General features: G+C 37.6%; 2 protein-coding genes across 4 annotated transcripts; one reads left to right on the top strand and one right to left on the bottom strand.

The window, feature by feature from the left end:
* Window positions 1-422: 422 nt before the first annotated feature.
* dapk3 (death-associated protein kinase 3) lies at window positions 423-6,130 on the bottom strand. Of its 2 annotated transcripts, none has more exons than XM_043253086.1 (9): window positions 6,022-6,130; window positions 5,213-5,300; window positions 4,164-4,524; window positions 2,924-3,053; window positions 2,785-2,833; window positions 2,637-2,663; window positions 2,362-2,514; window positions 2,074-2,119; window positions 423-1,985 (listed from the first exon to the last, which is right to left on the bottom strand). In XM_043253086.1, exons 2-9 carry the CDS (start codon window positions 5,272-5,274, stop codon window positions 1,452-1,454), a joined length of 1,362 nt encoding a protein of 453 aa, XP_043109021.1. In that variant the 5' UTR covers window positions 5,275-5,300; window positions 6,022-6,130; the 3' UTR covers window positions 423-1,451. The 2 variants fall into 2 exon arrangements, with proteins under 2 accessions (XP_043109021.1, XP_043109029.1); XM_043253094.1 differs by having other exon boundaries at window positions 5,213-5,303; window positions 6,022-6,076.
* Window positions 6,131-8,507: 2,377 nt separating this feature from the next.
* sppl2 (signal peptide peptidase-like 2) lies at window positions 8,508-15,365 on the top strand. Of its 2 annotated transcripts, none has more exons than XR_006252905.1 (15): window positions 8,508-8,659; window positions 9,646-9,762; window positions 9,851-10,033; window positions 10,112-10,201; window positions 10,733-10,872; window positions 10,963-11,105; window positions 11,191-11,287; window positions 11,371-11,487; window positions 11,562-11,643; window positions 11,728-11,802; window positions 11,880-11,942; window positions 12,031-12,130; window positions 12,341-12,418; window positions 12,547-12,782; window positions 13,986-14,124. XR_006252905.1 is itself a non-coding variant. In XM_043262116.1 (15 exons), the coding sequence occupies exons 1-15, from the start codon at window positions 8,612-8,614 to the stop codon at window positions 14,157-14,159; spliced, it is 1,668 nt and encodes a 555-aa protein (XP_043118051.1). In that variant the 5' UTR covers window positions 8,508-8,611; the 3' UTR covers window positions 14,160-15,365. The 2 variants fall into 2 exon arrangements, 1 of the variants encoding a protein (XP_043118051.1); XM_043262116.1 differs by having other exon boundaries at window positions 12,547-12,707; window positions 13,986-15,365.
* Window positions 15,366-15,660: the final 295 nt, after the last annotated feature.

Genomic DNA, 15,660 nt, shown 5'->3' on the forward strand with positions numbered 1-15,660 from the left:
TTGTAAGGGCCTTATCTGTGCTCTGAGAAATAATTATATATTGCTGTTTTAGAAAACATTCAGTTTTTCCCTGGAGATATTTTTTTCATGTCCTCATAGAGACATGCACTGCAGATTTATGTTAACACATCTAATGGAAAGCTAACGGATCTCAGAATATTCATAGATGGTTTGAAATTTCAAAGTAAACAGTTGCATTTACGAGACCCCAAAAATCCAAATGTTTATCTGAGCATCAAAACACGATTATGTTACAATAGAGATGGAAAAAGATATTGTTTAATTAAAACTCTGGGACTTTCAACATCTCTAGACATTAAGATAAAGAGGTTGACAAATGTTCAGAGTGATAAAACACTACACTTCCCAGTGCATTCCTTTAGCTTAGCCCACACACACCAAATAAAGCCATTGTAACTGTATTCTTCTTCAATTCTTTTATTTGAATGTACTTTTCTGATGTGTATATATAAACTTGTAAATAAAACATAACTGGTACAGTACTATAAGCAAATGGACATGAATATCGCTATGACTTAACTACAAATGAGCACAACCATTTTAAGATACTGATGCTCACTCACATATGGAATGTCATACAAAAAAAGGAATGTTTGAAGTGTGTGTTTTAAACAAGTGTTTAACAATAGTTCACCCAAAAAAAAAAAAAAAAAAAAAAAAATTACAAATTAAATCCATCATTTATTCACTCTCATGTTACTCCAAGCCTCTCAAACTATGGCAAAGAAAAAAAAAATCTTTTGCTTTCCACACACACACAAAAAAAAAAAAAGTCACACAGATTTGGAAAGTTACGAGGGCGAGTAAAAGAACAAACTTTCATTTTTATGGGAACTGTCCCTTTAAAATTGTCATAGGTACAGAAGCAGCTTACTGAATATTCAATATATGTACAGATCGTTCAAGACAGCATTTAGGACTATCAAGTGTATAAGTCATTTCTCTTTGTCTCACATCATAAAATTTGAATTCAATTTGCATAGGAAAAGTGGACATGGAGAGCAACAAAAGCAACTGGCATCTTGAAATTTTTCAATTCCTCATAGAGGACTGTGTAGTGCGTTACTCACAATGTACATTAATATATGTAATATAGTTGGAAATAAACTAAATTTTTATCTACTAATTCAGCATGTGTATTTTTGAGGTGATGAATAAAAGTACTAAATACAACTTTAAGAGACTGGCATCACATAAGTATACTGCAATGCACAGAAGCACATGCACACCCTGTCCCTGTTTATATATTTATTTATACACCCTCACTTAGCATTTATAGAAAATACCATTTTGCAGTGCTTTTGTTCTAGGAGTGACACGAACTCTTCAACCTTACATGAAGCTTATTGCTAAGTTTAATACTCTATATCTGCCCTGCACATATCAAGCGAATATATTAGATAAAGCATTCAGAAAGCAAACAGAGCAGGTCAAGCCATGCCCGTGCTGCGAGTGTCATTTTCAGCTGAAATCGAGCGCACCAACTCTTCAACCCAGCGCACCTCGGAGACCATCTGCTCAGCGAGCACTTCATAGCGGTTCTCCAACCGGCCAAACTTGCGCTTGAGAGCATTGGCCGACAACATGGTGGCGCGGGCCTCTTCCTGGCTCTGTCTGCGCAGGGCTTGTGCTCTCTGCAGCTCCTGTTTGATCTGATTGAGGTCTGCAGCGATGCTTTCGTTCTCCTCCTTGTACCAGCTTTCTTTCTCCTCATAGATGGAGAGCAGGGCGGCCACGTCCTCAGCACAGGAGCGCTGGTTCTTCTCCAGCTCTCTCAGGCCGTCCTCGGCTGCTGCGATCTCCTCCATGACCTGCGAGAAGCGCTCAAAGTTGATGTAGGTGTTGTTGGGAGGCATGCTGGAATGGGATTTGATAGTGTACTCCTTCAGACGGGTGGTCTTTAGACGCCTGCGCTCGGTCTTGCGCTCGCTCTCCTCAGGCCGAACATTACGCCTCTTGATCACCTGTATGAGGCGATGGGATGGGAACTAGTCAAGCATCGCTCAAATGGTGACAAAAACTAAAGAGGGAGAAGAAGAGAAATATTCGAACCTTGATCCAAGGGTGCTGGAGACTGTCCTCGATTGTCATTCTCTTCCTGAAAGTAAAAAGCAAATATTAAATTAAAACAAATGAGGCTTGTATTAGCGTTATACATGTACCATTATAGTATTTACAAATATTTTGATATTTTATTTTTGTTTAAACTTGAGTAATTTTCTTATGCACTTTTTGCTTTTTCTTTTATTACATTATTTACTTATTACATTAATTATTACATGACTTTATTACATTACATAACGTTTAATAATGTAAGTTACAATGCTAGATTTTACTAACTTTGGATCCTTGACCAGCAGTCGGCGAATGAAGTCTTTGGCAAGCTCACTTGTGTTGCTGAAGTACTCTTCATCAAAGTCATAGTTGACAGCTGAAATGTTGGTGAGCGTCTCTTGTTTGGTCTCTCCAAGAAACGGAGAAGCACCACTCAAGCTACAGACAATTAATAATGCACTAATATTAGTCAAGCAAAGTAAAACTGCATCATCTGGGTGGAGAAAAAGTATGTAATCAATGGAGTCAGACAAGTCATTTATGTGATGTGATAAACTTACAGAATATATGTTATAACTCCGATGCTCCTGGAGAAAAGACAATCACAAAATAATTATTTATCATCAAAAAATAAACAACTGAAACTGAATATAATTTATTAACAATCTAACCAATATTTCAAAAATATCATTGATAGCGAAGACTCACCACATATCTGCCTCCAGGCCAAGAGGCTCATAATTCACAATTTCCGGTGCTACAAAAGGTTAAAAAGGCATGACAAAGATTATGTTATCATAAATAAGAATAAAAATGATTAAGTGTTTTAATAATCTCAAATTCTCACCAACAAACTCAGGAGTTCCAAAGATGTTTTTAAATTCATTTCCATCCTTAATCTGATGAGCAATTCCAAAATCTATGAGCTTGATTCTGGGGTTCGGTACATTTTTATCCAGCAGCATTATGTTCTCTGGCTGAAAGCAAAGTGATTCAAGATGGTTGTAATACATGTTTCCATGCTCCCCCCCAAAATAACATTTTGACAGATGCATCCACATTAGTTCACCTAAAATGAAAAACTGCTAAAATTGTATTTAGCCTCAGGACATCCAAGATGCAGAGGAGTTTGTTTCTTCGTTGGAACAGATAAGGAGAAATTTAGCATTACATCACTTGCTCACTAAATCGATCCTCTGCAGTGAATGAAGCATTGTTATGGATTGTGTAGAATAGTACAGGAAAGGATTGAATGCTGCCATATCCTTTATATTAATATTGATATTCATTCTCTCATTATCTTTGATTCAAGTAATAATGCCATCTATATAGTCAATATAGACAGAACTGTCTAATTTCTATAGCAAGACTGGAAGAGTAAAAGTGCTGCTTTTACAGAGCCATGGTAAGAAATCAGGATGACCCCCTACCCCCTTCTCATCTACGTGAGCTACGAGAAATGGAGAGAACTGTGATATTCATGCGTGTCATATAGATAATTGAAGAATTCTATTTTGTCCTGCATTTCCACTCTCTAAGATTAACTACATAGTATGTGTGTAACCAACTGTACTGATAAGATGTTTGTTAGATCTAGGTGGTCTTGAGAAGCAGATAAGTGCTCTGTATGTGTGTGTTGTCATCCTTGTCTGTAAAGAGCTGAGAAGACGGTGCTGTCGAAATACAGGTATCAAAGGAGTGTCCGAGACACATATTTTGGCTTGCTCTGAGGTGCTGATTCCCAAATAATAATCTTGGATGTGTGCTTATCTCTGACTTCATTCCACACATCTGGTCCTGGGGTTTTAACAGTTTATCCCCAGCAACAGGAAGCAAAGGTCTGAAGTTAAAAACACCTTATTGATGGATTTATAACAATCATGTATTAATTTCCCAAGATGATGGGAAGTATTAGACTGTGGATTACTTGTGAAGCTCATTCTGACGGCACCCATTCACTGCAGAGGATCCACAAATGATGTAATGCTGTTGCCATGACAATAACTACATGTTGGACGGCCTAAGCAAGTGCAAATTTTCATCTTTGTGTGAACTGTTCTTTTAAAACAAATCCTCCTAGTGCTCACCTTCAAGTCAAAGTGTGCTATGCGTTTCGAGTGAAGGTAGTGAACTCCATCCAGGATCTGCTTGAGGAACTGTGTGGCCTCCTCCTCAGTCAGTGACTCCTTCTCAGCCAGGAAGTCAAAGAGTTCTCCTCCAGACACCAGCTCCAGAATCAGGATCACGTCGGTTTTATTCTCAAAGATGTCATGGAGGGTGATGATGTTGCTGTGCTGGATCTCTCGAAGGATGTTCACCTCTCGCTCGATCTCCTCTCGGCTCACACCTCGTCGGCTAGATGACAGCCGTCTCTTCTTGATAAACTTAGCAGCATATTCTGTTTCTGTGCTTTTTTCTTTACATTTACGCACAATAGCAAACTGCCCACTGGAAAACAGTGTAATATGATACACAGAGAAAACAGAAATTAAAAAGAAGAATTTATGACATTGCTATAAGATAAGGGATGGGAACAGAAATATGTTCCACAAAACCAAGGCTCATAACTTTTCTAAAATAATTGGAGAGTAACTTTTTGTGGTAAATATTATAAATGCTGCATAATGCAAGCAAAGAAAACCATTAAAAAGTCAGATAAAATGTGTGGTTGAAGTATTCTCCTGATGGTCCTCTCTGTAGTCTCATTTGCACTCCAGCTGTTCTCAGGCTCAGAGAGCGAGCGTATGCATTGTAAAGCAGTGATGTCATGCTGCAGCAGCACAGCACAGAAACCTCCACATCCATATATAGGAAAAAAAAGGCCAGGCTTGTGTTTGCAGATGATTAAGTCACTGTGCTGGGGATTTTTAAATGGTAGGACTCTCATAATATTTGTTGTTACACCGCACTGATAAGCACAAACACAATGTTCCCTTGGCAACTTTAGGCCAAAACACTGATGTACTCACTTGCTTTTTTTATTAAAGAGCTGTCATAACTACACAAATACAGCGCTTAATCAAACATTAAGATCATTGGGCTAATTCAAGTCTTAATCTTTGTTTTATTCACTATGCGTTAGATCACTTAAAATCAGGTTAAACTAGTTTTTACGGATGGAAATGACATCTCTTACCTTCCTAACTCCTCTCCCATTTCATAGTACAGCTCCACATCCTCCTGCCTGAAGCCAGCCATGATTTGCTGACTTCAAATGAACCAATCTGCTTGAAAATGACCAGAAATAACATCTAGTTTAGTTTCACGGTTTTGACTTTATCTTCAGCCCACTAAAGATTTTGAAACTTTGTTGACAATGACTATAAATGGTTTCTAGAGCGCACATGTTTTGGTATTTACTCTTGACCTCACAGGAAATTGGATTTTAAACTGACATGGGAATGAGAAGTTCCATGTGCAGAATGTGGGAATTCTATTCCTACTTACGTCATTACCTAAAGTCATAAATCAGTGTTGCCAGATTCTCTTTTGTTTCTTTATTGTTGAACAGCTAATATCTTAACAGTGCCGTGCAGTACACACTCACACTAAATGGCATTTCAAAAGCTATGCTGTAAGTCATGTTTCCTACCTTAATGTATAAAGATAACTACAACAACAACAACAGTCATTTATTTTAACTCAGAGGTACAGTTTCACGGCCAAAAACAAGTTGAAATACGGCCAATAGTTTCGTGAGAGAAATACAAAATAAGTTTATTACGATAATAATCCACAAAACATCTACCGAAGCACTATTTCAAGGTAGCCATCTGGCTAACTTGTAAAAGAAACGACCATCGAACGCCGGCAAGCTACGCCAGCTACAAACAAAACACATTACGGTATATATATATATAAAAGACGTTTTCTTATGTGTTTTTAATGGCGTTATCTATGACAAATCTAGCTAGAAGAAGAAAACGCCGAGAGTTTGTTACATACCTTAACGCCGCCGCATTCCTCAGCCAATGGGTATTTTCCGGTCGCTGCGCTCAGGAAAGGCGTGGCTTTTTCAGTGACATCATCGAGACGCCACCGCAGGATGATGTCACTGCGAATACCTGTTATTAAGCGTCTGCCAGGTGCAAGCACTGATCTGAGGTTAAAGGACACTTGAACGGGCTTGTTTCGCATTCTTCCTTTGTCACTGTTACTACAACAGGCCCATAACTCACATGTAAAAAAGTATAGATGAATTAAAGAATGCGTTTGTCTGGAAAATAAATAAATAAATTAACCGTATAATTATAAATCATATATATATATATATATATATATATATATATATATATATATATATATATATATATATATATATATATATATATATACAATATATATTGAGCATGTGTATAACTTAAGAACTTAAGACGCCTCGCATAATCTTTTACTGCAAGTCAAGCAAACAATAGTAGGCTTTGTAAGTTTGTAATTATGTCATTTATTCTAGATATAATCATATGACATATTTTCAGCTTGCATTTCATATGTTTATTGAGAGCAATAGCTGTAATCACATTAGTATTTTGAAAACCCACAAAAGTCATTTTCAACTCATTTGACATTTGGCAATCTGTGAAAAGCAGAGAAACAGACAGTCAATAATATGTCACCAGCGTTACCAGTGTTAACCATCTTCTGATTTGACAATATGCTTATTTACAGATAATATCTGTCGGTGGAAAAGATGATGCTCATTTGCTACCATCTTCAATCACTTGATTCTTTTGTAAAAATTGTAATTAGTTTATTTCTTCTCTTCAAAATAACATTAAGAATATTCAATATATGATAATTTCATACAGTATTATAATGTAGATTATTAAATATAAAAACATGGAACAAAAATAGGACGATATGAAGTAGTTTACATTTTGTCATTTCCAAAGTGACATACAAATAAGGGCATTGGAAGCAATCAAAATCAGCAAATAAGCAAAGATAAGCAAGTGCTATGACAAGTCTCACTTACCCTAATGTTCTAGCAATGTAGTTTGAGAAATTCAGCTGATTATCAATCATAGCTCCGGGGTTTCTGCCTGTTCTATGGAGTTATGGGTTATGTGCCTTACCGGATGGGGAAAATGTGAATGGGTTTGTTGGAATCACAATCAGTTCTGTCTTGGCAAAGTTAAGTTGAAGGTGATAGTCTTTCATCCAGCAAGAAATAAGAAATGTCTGTTAGGCAAGCTGAGATGCAAGCAGCTATTATCAGATCATCAGGACGGAATGAGAGGTAGAATTGAATGTTATCAGCATAGCAGTAGTATAAAAAGCCACATTTCTGAATGACAAAACCCAGACAGAGAAGAGAAGTGGTCCAAGAAACGAGCCCTTAGGCACCACAGTAGCTGGATGTTGCAACTTGGACACCTTACCTCTCCAAGATACCTTGAAGGACTTATCTGAGAGGACAGACTCAAACCACTGGACTCAGGTGGAGGGTGAACCAATTACAGGGTAAAGCTAAAAACTGCCAAATGTATTATTAAACATCATAAACCCATCTTTTTAGGCAAGAACCAGACATGGAGGTCATGTAGGCTATTAAAATATATTAAATGGGTCTGAATTTGTATTGAACATGGTTACAATTGAATAAAAACATTAGAAACTGATAATTACGTAACATTTACTTTTAATAGTTATTCAAAGAGCAAATACGTTATATAGAATGTGACATTATCACTAACTTTGACCTACTGCAAGAACTCAAAGAATATTGTTATAATCACTGAAGCATACTGTGAAATGATTCTCTTACTTTTTGCATACATCTGTGCTTTGTTGATGAGGGAATTCATCTGAACACCTCTGATTGGCCACTGCATTCATAAGCTCAACAGAATTGTGTGTGATTGGTTAAAATTTTTGCCCAAAGTCTACAAGGCCAAGGCTAAGCACACGCTCCACCACTGGAGTGCAGTTCCTGAGATGCCAATAGCATTGACAGGAGGATCTAGTGGTTAATTGTATCAAAAGCAGCAGACAGATCTAACAAGATAAGTATCAAAGATGTAGATTCCGCTTTATCCAATCTTCTCCAGCCAGGCTTCAACAACTACAAGTATAGATATCGGCAGGCAATGTAAGGGGAGTTAACAAATCAGGGTGTTTATACAGGGTAGGGGTAGGTCAGGGGGATCATTTGAAAACCAGTCTCGGCCGAATGTAAAATTCTGAAACCAGACTGGTTGCTGTTTCTGTGTAAGAAAGGCATAGATTGAATAAAATAAGTAAAGGAAAAAACAACAAATGATTTAAATGCACATGCCTAGTGGTTTTGCAAAACTGGCCGTAAAATATGATGTCACTAAGAAATTACTATTTTGTATGTTAAGAAGTGGAGCCGTGACTAAAATATAATTGATTAGCGCGAGAGCCAATAGAACGAGAGTGGACGTTCGCAAGCGGACGAAGTTAGCCAATGGGGGCAGCGTACTGCAGAACGTGGGCGGGATAAGCGTAAACAGCTGATAGCTGAGTCGGAGGAGGGCAGTGCGGATGGGGGAGACGACAACAATCAGGCATCATGCGATTTTTGTCAAGTCTTCTTTGGGCAGCGCTTTTTATCGAACAGGTAAGACACAAGAAAACAAAAGAATCCGTGGTATTTTTGGTGGGTTCCTCAACGGGTCTGTAACGTAACCCAGTGTGTTTAATTTTTTGCTGATGATTGCTAGCTAGCTACATGCTACGTACGATTAGCTTGCGGTGGACTTCAGTAGGATGTGCTCGTGCATGTTTTGGGGGGCCGCGCGGCCGAGTGCTCTCGCGCTCCCGTTGACCACACGCTGTAAAAGCAAAACTAATTCAAAACACTGACCAAAAGAGCGACAAATTCTCATTTTTGCTTCATTTTCATTTGATTATTACTTGTGCAAGCAGTTATACTGTACACAGAGAATGTCAGTAATTGTAACGGAAGAATAATGTAAATACAAATAAAAGCCCTTTTGTTTGCAGTACTTTATTATATAATTGTATTTAGTAAGAAGTATGAATTTCCAGAAAAAAAAGCAAGGTAGTATTTATACTATTTTTTTCAATTTAGTGACCTTTTTCAAACATTACAAACAAAATACAAACATTTGTTTGTATTTTGATTAAGTAATGTGTTATTTTCATATTTGGAGTATAATATCGCATTTTGTGTTATTTTGGTTTATGTTTATGTAATTAAGTGTCATATGCTAACATGATGATCGGTTTGTGTGGGTGACAGTAAGCTGTTATTATACACCATAAGAACATAATGGCGAACACACATTAAATTCTTCTTAAATGATTAAATTATTCATTTAATGAATAGTGTAATATAGTAAATCTCAGTAAAACAGGACCCTTTCTGAAGTGGTCCTGCGAGTTTAAGTAAAACCATTTAACTAAATACATGTAGCTAATACATGCACAAATGCTTAATTGACTTTTTTTCTGTCGAATTGTATACATTTTACAAGTTCACCTATTTGCTCCAGACATATATGCATTCCTTCCCCCTTTTCCAATGTTTTTGTCTTTACACCTTATGCACAGACCTGTTGCTGCATCCATTTTGATTCACAGGTTTTAGGTGAATATGGCATGGCACATTTCAGCGATGGGGGGAACAGCAAAGGCAAAGATTACTGCATCTTCTTCAACTCTCAGTGGGCTCGACTACCTCAGGACCTCAGTAAAGCGGTAAGTACCAATTCACGTTTTATACACACACATAGAAATCCCCTGATCTCTTAATGTTGGATTTTAAATCAATTGCAATTTTCCTCAGGCACGGCTGCAGACTTATGATCTCACCACCTCTGTGCTGTGCTCCCCTTCTGATGTACCCGAGGGTGGCTTCCCTAACAGCATCCCAATGGTGATGAGAGGAAATTGCACTTTCTATGAAAAAGTCAGACTGGCCCAGATCAACGGTGCCAAGGGACTTCTGATCGTCAGCAAAGACAGACTGGTAACACATCATAACGCCAAAAATGAGGCCATGAACATTCGTTGAAACATTTTCACACATATTTAAAATGATTTACAGACTCCACCCTCAGGCAACAAGTCCCAGTATGAAGAGATAGGCATCCCAGTGGCCTTGCTAAGCTATAAAGACATGTTGGAAATCAGTAAGGTAAGTTTAACTCGCTTTAACTCATATTGTAATTAAGTCTGGGTGAGATTTTAAATATTAGCAATAACATTACAATGATTTTGACAACTATGTAAAATGTTAAAGTATCATGAGGTCTCGACTGTATTGTTTGCGATTGTGATTGCTGAATAAATGCACTCAGCTGCTTTTGTTCGAAAAGAGAAACATGGGCAATTGCAGTTTGGTATTATTAAGTTTTTATAATGTAGAGGGGGTGCATAAGTCTTTGTTTTATATAATAGAATCAGTACATTGATTCTATTGATTTGAGCTAATGGAGGTGGATCATCCATAAGGCCCATTTCCCCAAATTTGCAGAATTAACTAAGAAATACCTATGTGGTCCAAAACATGTTGTCCCAGTTCTCAATTCTCAATTGCATGCAATAAAAACAGTGACAGAGTGCATGTTCTGTACTTGTTTTGCATTACTTCATATACACCTGTTATTTTAATAGAAAGCAGTAAGTGATCACTTGGTTTAGATTTTTTTTTAAATTCTGTCTTTAGACATTTGGAGAGAAAAGACAGGTGGCCATGTATGCACCAAACGAACCGGTGGTGGACTACAACATGGTGCTCATCTTCCTGATGGCGGTGGGCACCGTGGCTGTCGGGGGATATTGGGCTGGCAGCAGAGACATTAAAAAGTAAGAATTGTGCCCTTGAGGAACAGGTTACAAAATGAAGTAGTGTTAAAGCTGACAGCCTGCAGAATTTATCCATCTTTGTGCTTTTAGACGTTACATGAAGCACAAGAGGGACGACGGTGCTGAGAAACAAGACGAGGAAACGGTTGACGTCACCCCCATCATGATTTGCGTGTTCGTGGTCATGTGTTGCTCTATGCTGGTGCTCTTGTATTTCTTCTACGACCAATTGGGTAAATAAATGAATCGGCTATTACCATCTTTCAGTAAACCGTCTATATATTTAGTTTAATCTTGATTTATTTGATTCTTTCGCAGTGTATATGACTATCGCAACGTTCTGCCTGGCATCTGCTGTGGGATTGTACAGCTGTCTTTGGCCTTTTGTCCGAAGAATACCATTTGGGAAATGCAGGTTAGAGATGTTCGTGAAAGAGACTAGATACGATTGCGTTTTGACTTTTGTATTGACGGAAAAGCTTTGTTTTGTGTTGACAGGATACCTGAGAACAACCTGCCATACTGTCACAAGCGGCCACAGGTGCGCATGCTGATCCTTTCGGCTTTCTGTATAGGAGTCAGTGTCACTTGGGGAGTTTTCCGCAATGAAGACCAGTAAGAACGGAACACTTTAGGTTTTGACGCTTGTAGCATTATAAGGGTATCTAATGAGAAGTCATGTTCCCTAGGTGGGCGTGGATACTTCAGGATGCGCTAGGCATCGCGTTCTGCCTCTACATGCTGAAAACAATTCGGCTGCCCACTTTCAAAGTGAGTTTAAAATGCGGCTAGATGTTGACGTTGCCATCGTAACCTATTTAGTACGTGGTGACGATCCACTTCTTCTCGTTGTAGGCCTGCACTCTGCTGTTGGTGGTGCTGTTTGTCTATGATGTGTTTTTTGTTTTCATCACACCACTCTTAACTGAGGTATGAGGGTTTTTTTTTAACCATTCCATGGAATTTTATATTATTTGGCATATATTGTTGTATGTTGTTCTTTGCAGAGTGGGGAAAGTATCATGGTAGAGGTTGCGGCTGGTCCCTCTGATTCCTCTACTCATGAGAAGGTAGGAATATGGGTTTTTTTGTGTTTGAATAAGCATATATTTAAATGACATATTTTGGTGTAAAATGTGGCTTGTCTGTCTTAATTAGCTTCCCATGGTGCTGAAAGTGCCCAGGTTGAATTCTTCTCCTCTGGTCCTGTGTGACCGGCCGTTCTCTCTCCTGGGCTTCGGGGATATCTTGGTACCAGGTAACATCACTGCATCGCTATCACGATGAACGCATTTCCAGGATCCGTAGAAAAAATATTTAGCGTTGTCAAAATTTGCATACACCTTCGAAAGAAAATGACGCCGTTAGGCAAGCTTGGTTTTATTAATGGTGTTAACAAAAACAAAACTCTTGGATCTGATTTCTTGGAATTCTTGTACATTTTAATAATGACGTTTTGTTTCCTCAGGTCTGCTGGTAGCATATTGTCACAGATTTGACATTCTCATGCAGACTTCTCGAATTTACTTCCTGGCCTGTACTATTGGTAAGACGCTAACTACCTTTTTAAATTCATACATGTTGTATGTTTCAAGCTTTTATGGAGTTATTTAGTGCGCTGTGCCTCTCATTTAAAGACTGAATCTGATCTTTTTTTTTTTTTTTTTTTTTTAGGCTACGGCATCGGTCTTCTCATCACATTTGTGGCCCTGGCACTGATGCAGATGGGTCAGCCTGCCCTCTTATACCTGGTGCCTTGCACGCTTCTCACCAGCCTTGCGGTGGCACTGTGGCGCAAGGAGCTGCCTTTGTTCTGGACAGGAAGTGGATTTGTGGTGAATACCAGTTTGATATGAGTGCCTTCTGCAGTCGGAAAAGTTCTAGGGTTATGTACAGTTACTAGACTTACAGTTGAGTAAATTCACCCACGTGTTTTCGCTCCGCTCTTATTTTGCTCTCATTTTTACTGTGGGTGTTTTCTTCTCTTTAAAAGGAGGGGTTTCGGTTTCAACCTTAGGAATAGGTCATTTTCCAATCCGTATAATTCTTCTTTGCAAGGAATCTACTTCTTTTAGTTTCACAGGCATTTGTTGAAAATGTTTAGAAACTTTTACAATAATAGATCTAAGATCTTCCCTCAATAGACATTCTACCTCCTGCAGTAAAAGGAGATTTTTTTTTTAGGGATTTTGAAGGTTTTAGACAAATGCCTGTTTGACTGAACTTGTTATATCCCAAAATGTTTTGTGTCAACTACAGTATTAGGAAATGCTGTGCTTCGGACTGATAAACACAAGTTAAATCCAGCGTTTTACATCACAATGGGTTGATAAACACCAGATCTCTCCTTTAGGTCTGGTAAGAGATCTGTGTGTGCCAAAAGAGGGCTTATGTTTCATTTCCTCGGCTCTTTAGCCAACCGCGTTCAAGCTTTTAATCTAATAATCGGACTGGAGATTTGTTGGTCTTGAGTTAATCTATGGTGATTTCCTGTATGCTTTTTCAGTTATAGTTATAGATCAAAAAGCCATTTCTCATTCTCACTTCTGAAGTGATTCTAACATTTTTTTTTCTTCTGCTTAAATTGCAATTGGATTGGTATTGCTGTCTTTATATATACACTACCATTCAAAAGGGGTGGGCGAGATTTTTAATCATTTTGGTTACCAAGTTATCAAGGCTGGATTCATTTGACTGAAATACAATTTAAAATAACTCTTTTTCTAATAGGATGTATTCCAAAAATGTAATATTCCAGTGATATTCAGTGTCCCTCCTAAATTATTCTCTGGTGCTAATTTGATAAACAAAAAAAATGTTGATTTTGTGGAAACCTAGGTAATTTCTTTAAGATTTTTCAATGAATAGAAAGTAGATAAGCATTCATTTGAAACAACATACAAGATCACAAATGTTTTTTATTTACTATATTTTTATTAGGCGTTCTTGCTGAGTATTTTTATTTGAATGTTTAAAAAAAACTCTTACTGACCCCAAATTTCTGAATAGTAGTGTATATATGTATATATAGAAATATTTAGAATTTAATTGCCTTTTTAAACAGTTGAATTTAAAATTGTACTTTCATCAAATGTGTCTCATTTCGTCCTTAGCCACCTCCCATTGTCATGGAACAAATCAACTGTACTCAAACCCCAGGACCATCCACAGATGAGCCCCAGTCCAATCCTGAGCAGGCAGACTCTGAAACGACCAATCAGTGTGAGGACCCTCCTCCACCAGCACAAGAGGAAGTTCCGCATCTCACAGATGCATCTACTACATAAACACAAAAGACTCAAAGGATGCTACTTTCTTTTTTTTTTTGAAGTCAGTTATACATCTGACTATATATGTAATAGACTTGAGCAGTATGAACATCTCAGTGCACTTGTTTTAAGCTTTTGAAATTGTACAGTCTTTTGAATCGAAGGAGGAGGAGACAAACAACATCTGCTGTGCTCCAGCCAACTTGTTTCAAGTTCACGTTTGATTGCGTTTAGGAGGGCACAGAATGGTTCGCTTTTTTCTTCGCAAGGATCTCAACTCTATTATTTTTGTTCCCCCTCCTTGTTTTTTGTAAATGAAACAAAGTGCAGCTAGACATTTGAAATCAAATGTCAAAAAAATTGTAGACGGCTCACTGAAAATATTTCTATTTGGCTTCTAGTTAATAATGCACTATTGACAGGTTGTTGTAACAGTGTTGATGTAACGCATCCTTTAAAACACGGTGCTAATAAGGGCCGAATGAACCAAAGGCTTTGGGAATAAAGATTTATTCATTTCATCCTGAGTTTCGAGATACAAATGGTGTGGGTTGATATGATTGTTAATTGTTTATATCATGGTACGCTGTATCAATTAGAGCACTACTGTTATACAACACGTAATTTAACAAAAACGTCCTTATTGGTTTGGGATGGGATTTCAGCTTTAGTTGCATTGAAAAATAGATCATATTCATATGCTCATGTATTTAGAATGTGCTGTTTACTTGTTGGAAGGAATATTTGAGACTTCAAAATAAAAATTGCAAACATTTTTAAAAGAAGTGCAGTTTTTAAGAACAGTTTCCTGCCCGACTATTAAGTGACAGTCCTTCTGTTTTATAGTAGGATTTTTGTATTCATTGTACTTTTTAAAGTTGTTTTTTTCGGTGTGAAGCACTGATAGTATTTTCTCCGTACGATTTAAGTTTTAAGCTACAGTACATAAGGTTTAAGTAGTTTATGTGGCATTGTTGTCTCATTGAAATCTGTTCGACTTGGCTACAGCGTGCTTTTCATTGGGCCAATGCGATAATGTTGGATAACGGACAAATTGTAATCAAGATATTTTGTCTGTTTATTTATACTCCTGATGTCTGGAGGTTGTGTGTCAGATCTTCAGAGTCATGTATGCTGAAGGCCTCGACTAGAGATCAACATATGCTGTAAAAGTGTGATTTTGAAGCTGTTGGTGAGTGCACATATTAAAGGAACAATGCATTATGTTACGTGTAATATTTTGGTGTTTTTGAGAAATGGCTTCTTTTATCTAGTTCGCTGGACCCACTTTCAACTCCGGCCTATTTTTGAACTGTATGACCAAACTAAAAACAAAAACCACTTTTTTTTTTTTTATTTAAACTTCATTCTTAAGTGGCTATACACACTCTAAACACGCTGTAGGTACTGAGACTTAACGGAAAAGATACTAGTATCCAAAAAATAAGTACTAGTAGCACAAGAATAGATACTAGTACAGCTTGGAAATGAACTGTTAATACGGCTTACCACAGCAAGA

This window comes from Puntigrus tetrazona, chromosome 2 (genome assembly GCF_018831695.1).
Source record: "Puntigrus tetrazona isolate hp1 chromosome 2, ASM1883169v1, whole genome shotgun sequence".
NCBI lineage: Eukaryota > Metazoa > Chordata > Actinopteri > Cypriniformes > Cyprinidae > Puntigrus > Puntigrus tetrazona.

Excerpts from the sequence above, each read along its gene's own strand:
- sppl2 (XM_043262116.1), top strand. The coding sequence starts at position 8,612 with ATGCGATTTTTGTCAAGTCTTCTTTGGGCAGCGCTTTTTATCGAACAG. Across the intron at positions 8,660-9,645 it reads CAGCGCTTTTTATCGAACAG|GTTTTAGGTGAATATGGCAT; the intron begins GTAAGACACAAG and ends TTTGATTCACAG. Across the intron at positions 11,288-11,370 it reads ATACCATTTGGGAAATGCAG|GATACCTGAGAACAACCTGC; the intron begins GTTAGAGATGTT and ends TTGTGTTGACAG.
- dapk3 (XM_043253086.1), bottom strand. The coding sequence starts at position 5,274 with ATGGCTGGCTTCAGGCAGGAGGATGTGGAGCTGTACTATGAAATGGGA. Across the intron at positions 2,834-2,923 it reads TGGAACTCCTGAGTTTGTTG|CACCGGAAATTGTGAATTAT; the intron begins GTGAGAATTTGA and ends AACCTTTTGTAG. Across the intron at positions 2,120-2,361 it reads CTGCTGGTCAAGGATCCAAA|GAAGAGAATGACAATCGAGG; the intron begins GTTAGTAAAATC and ends TTTTACTTTCAG.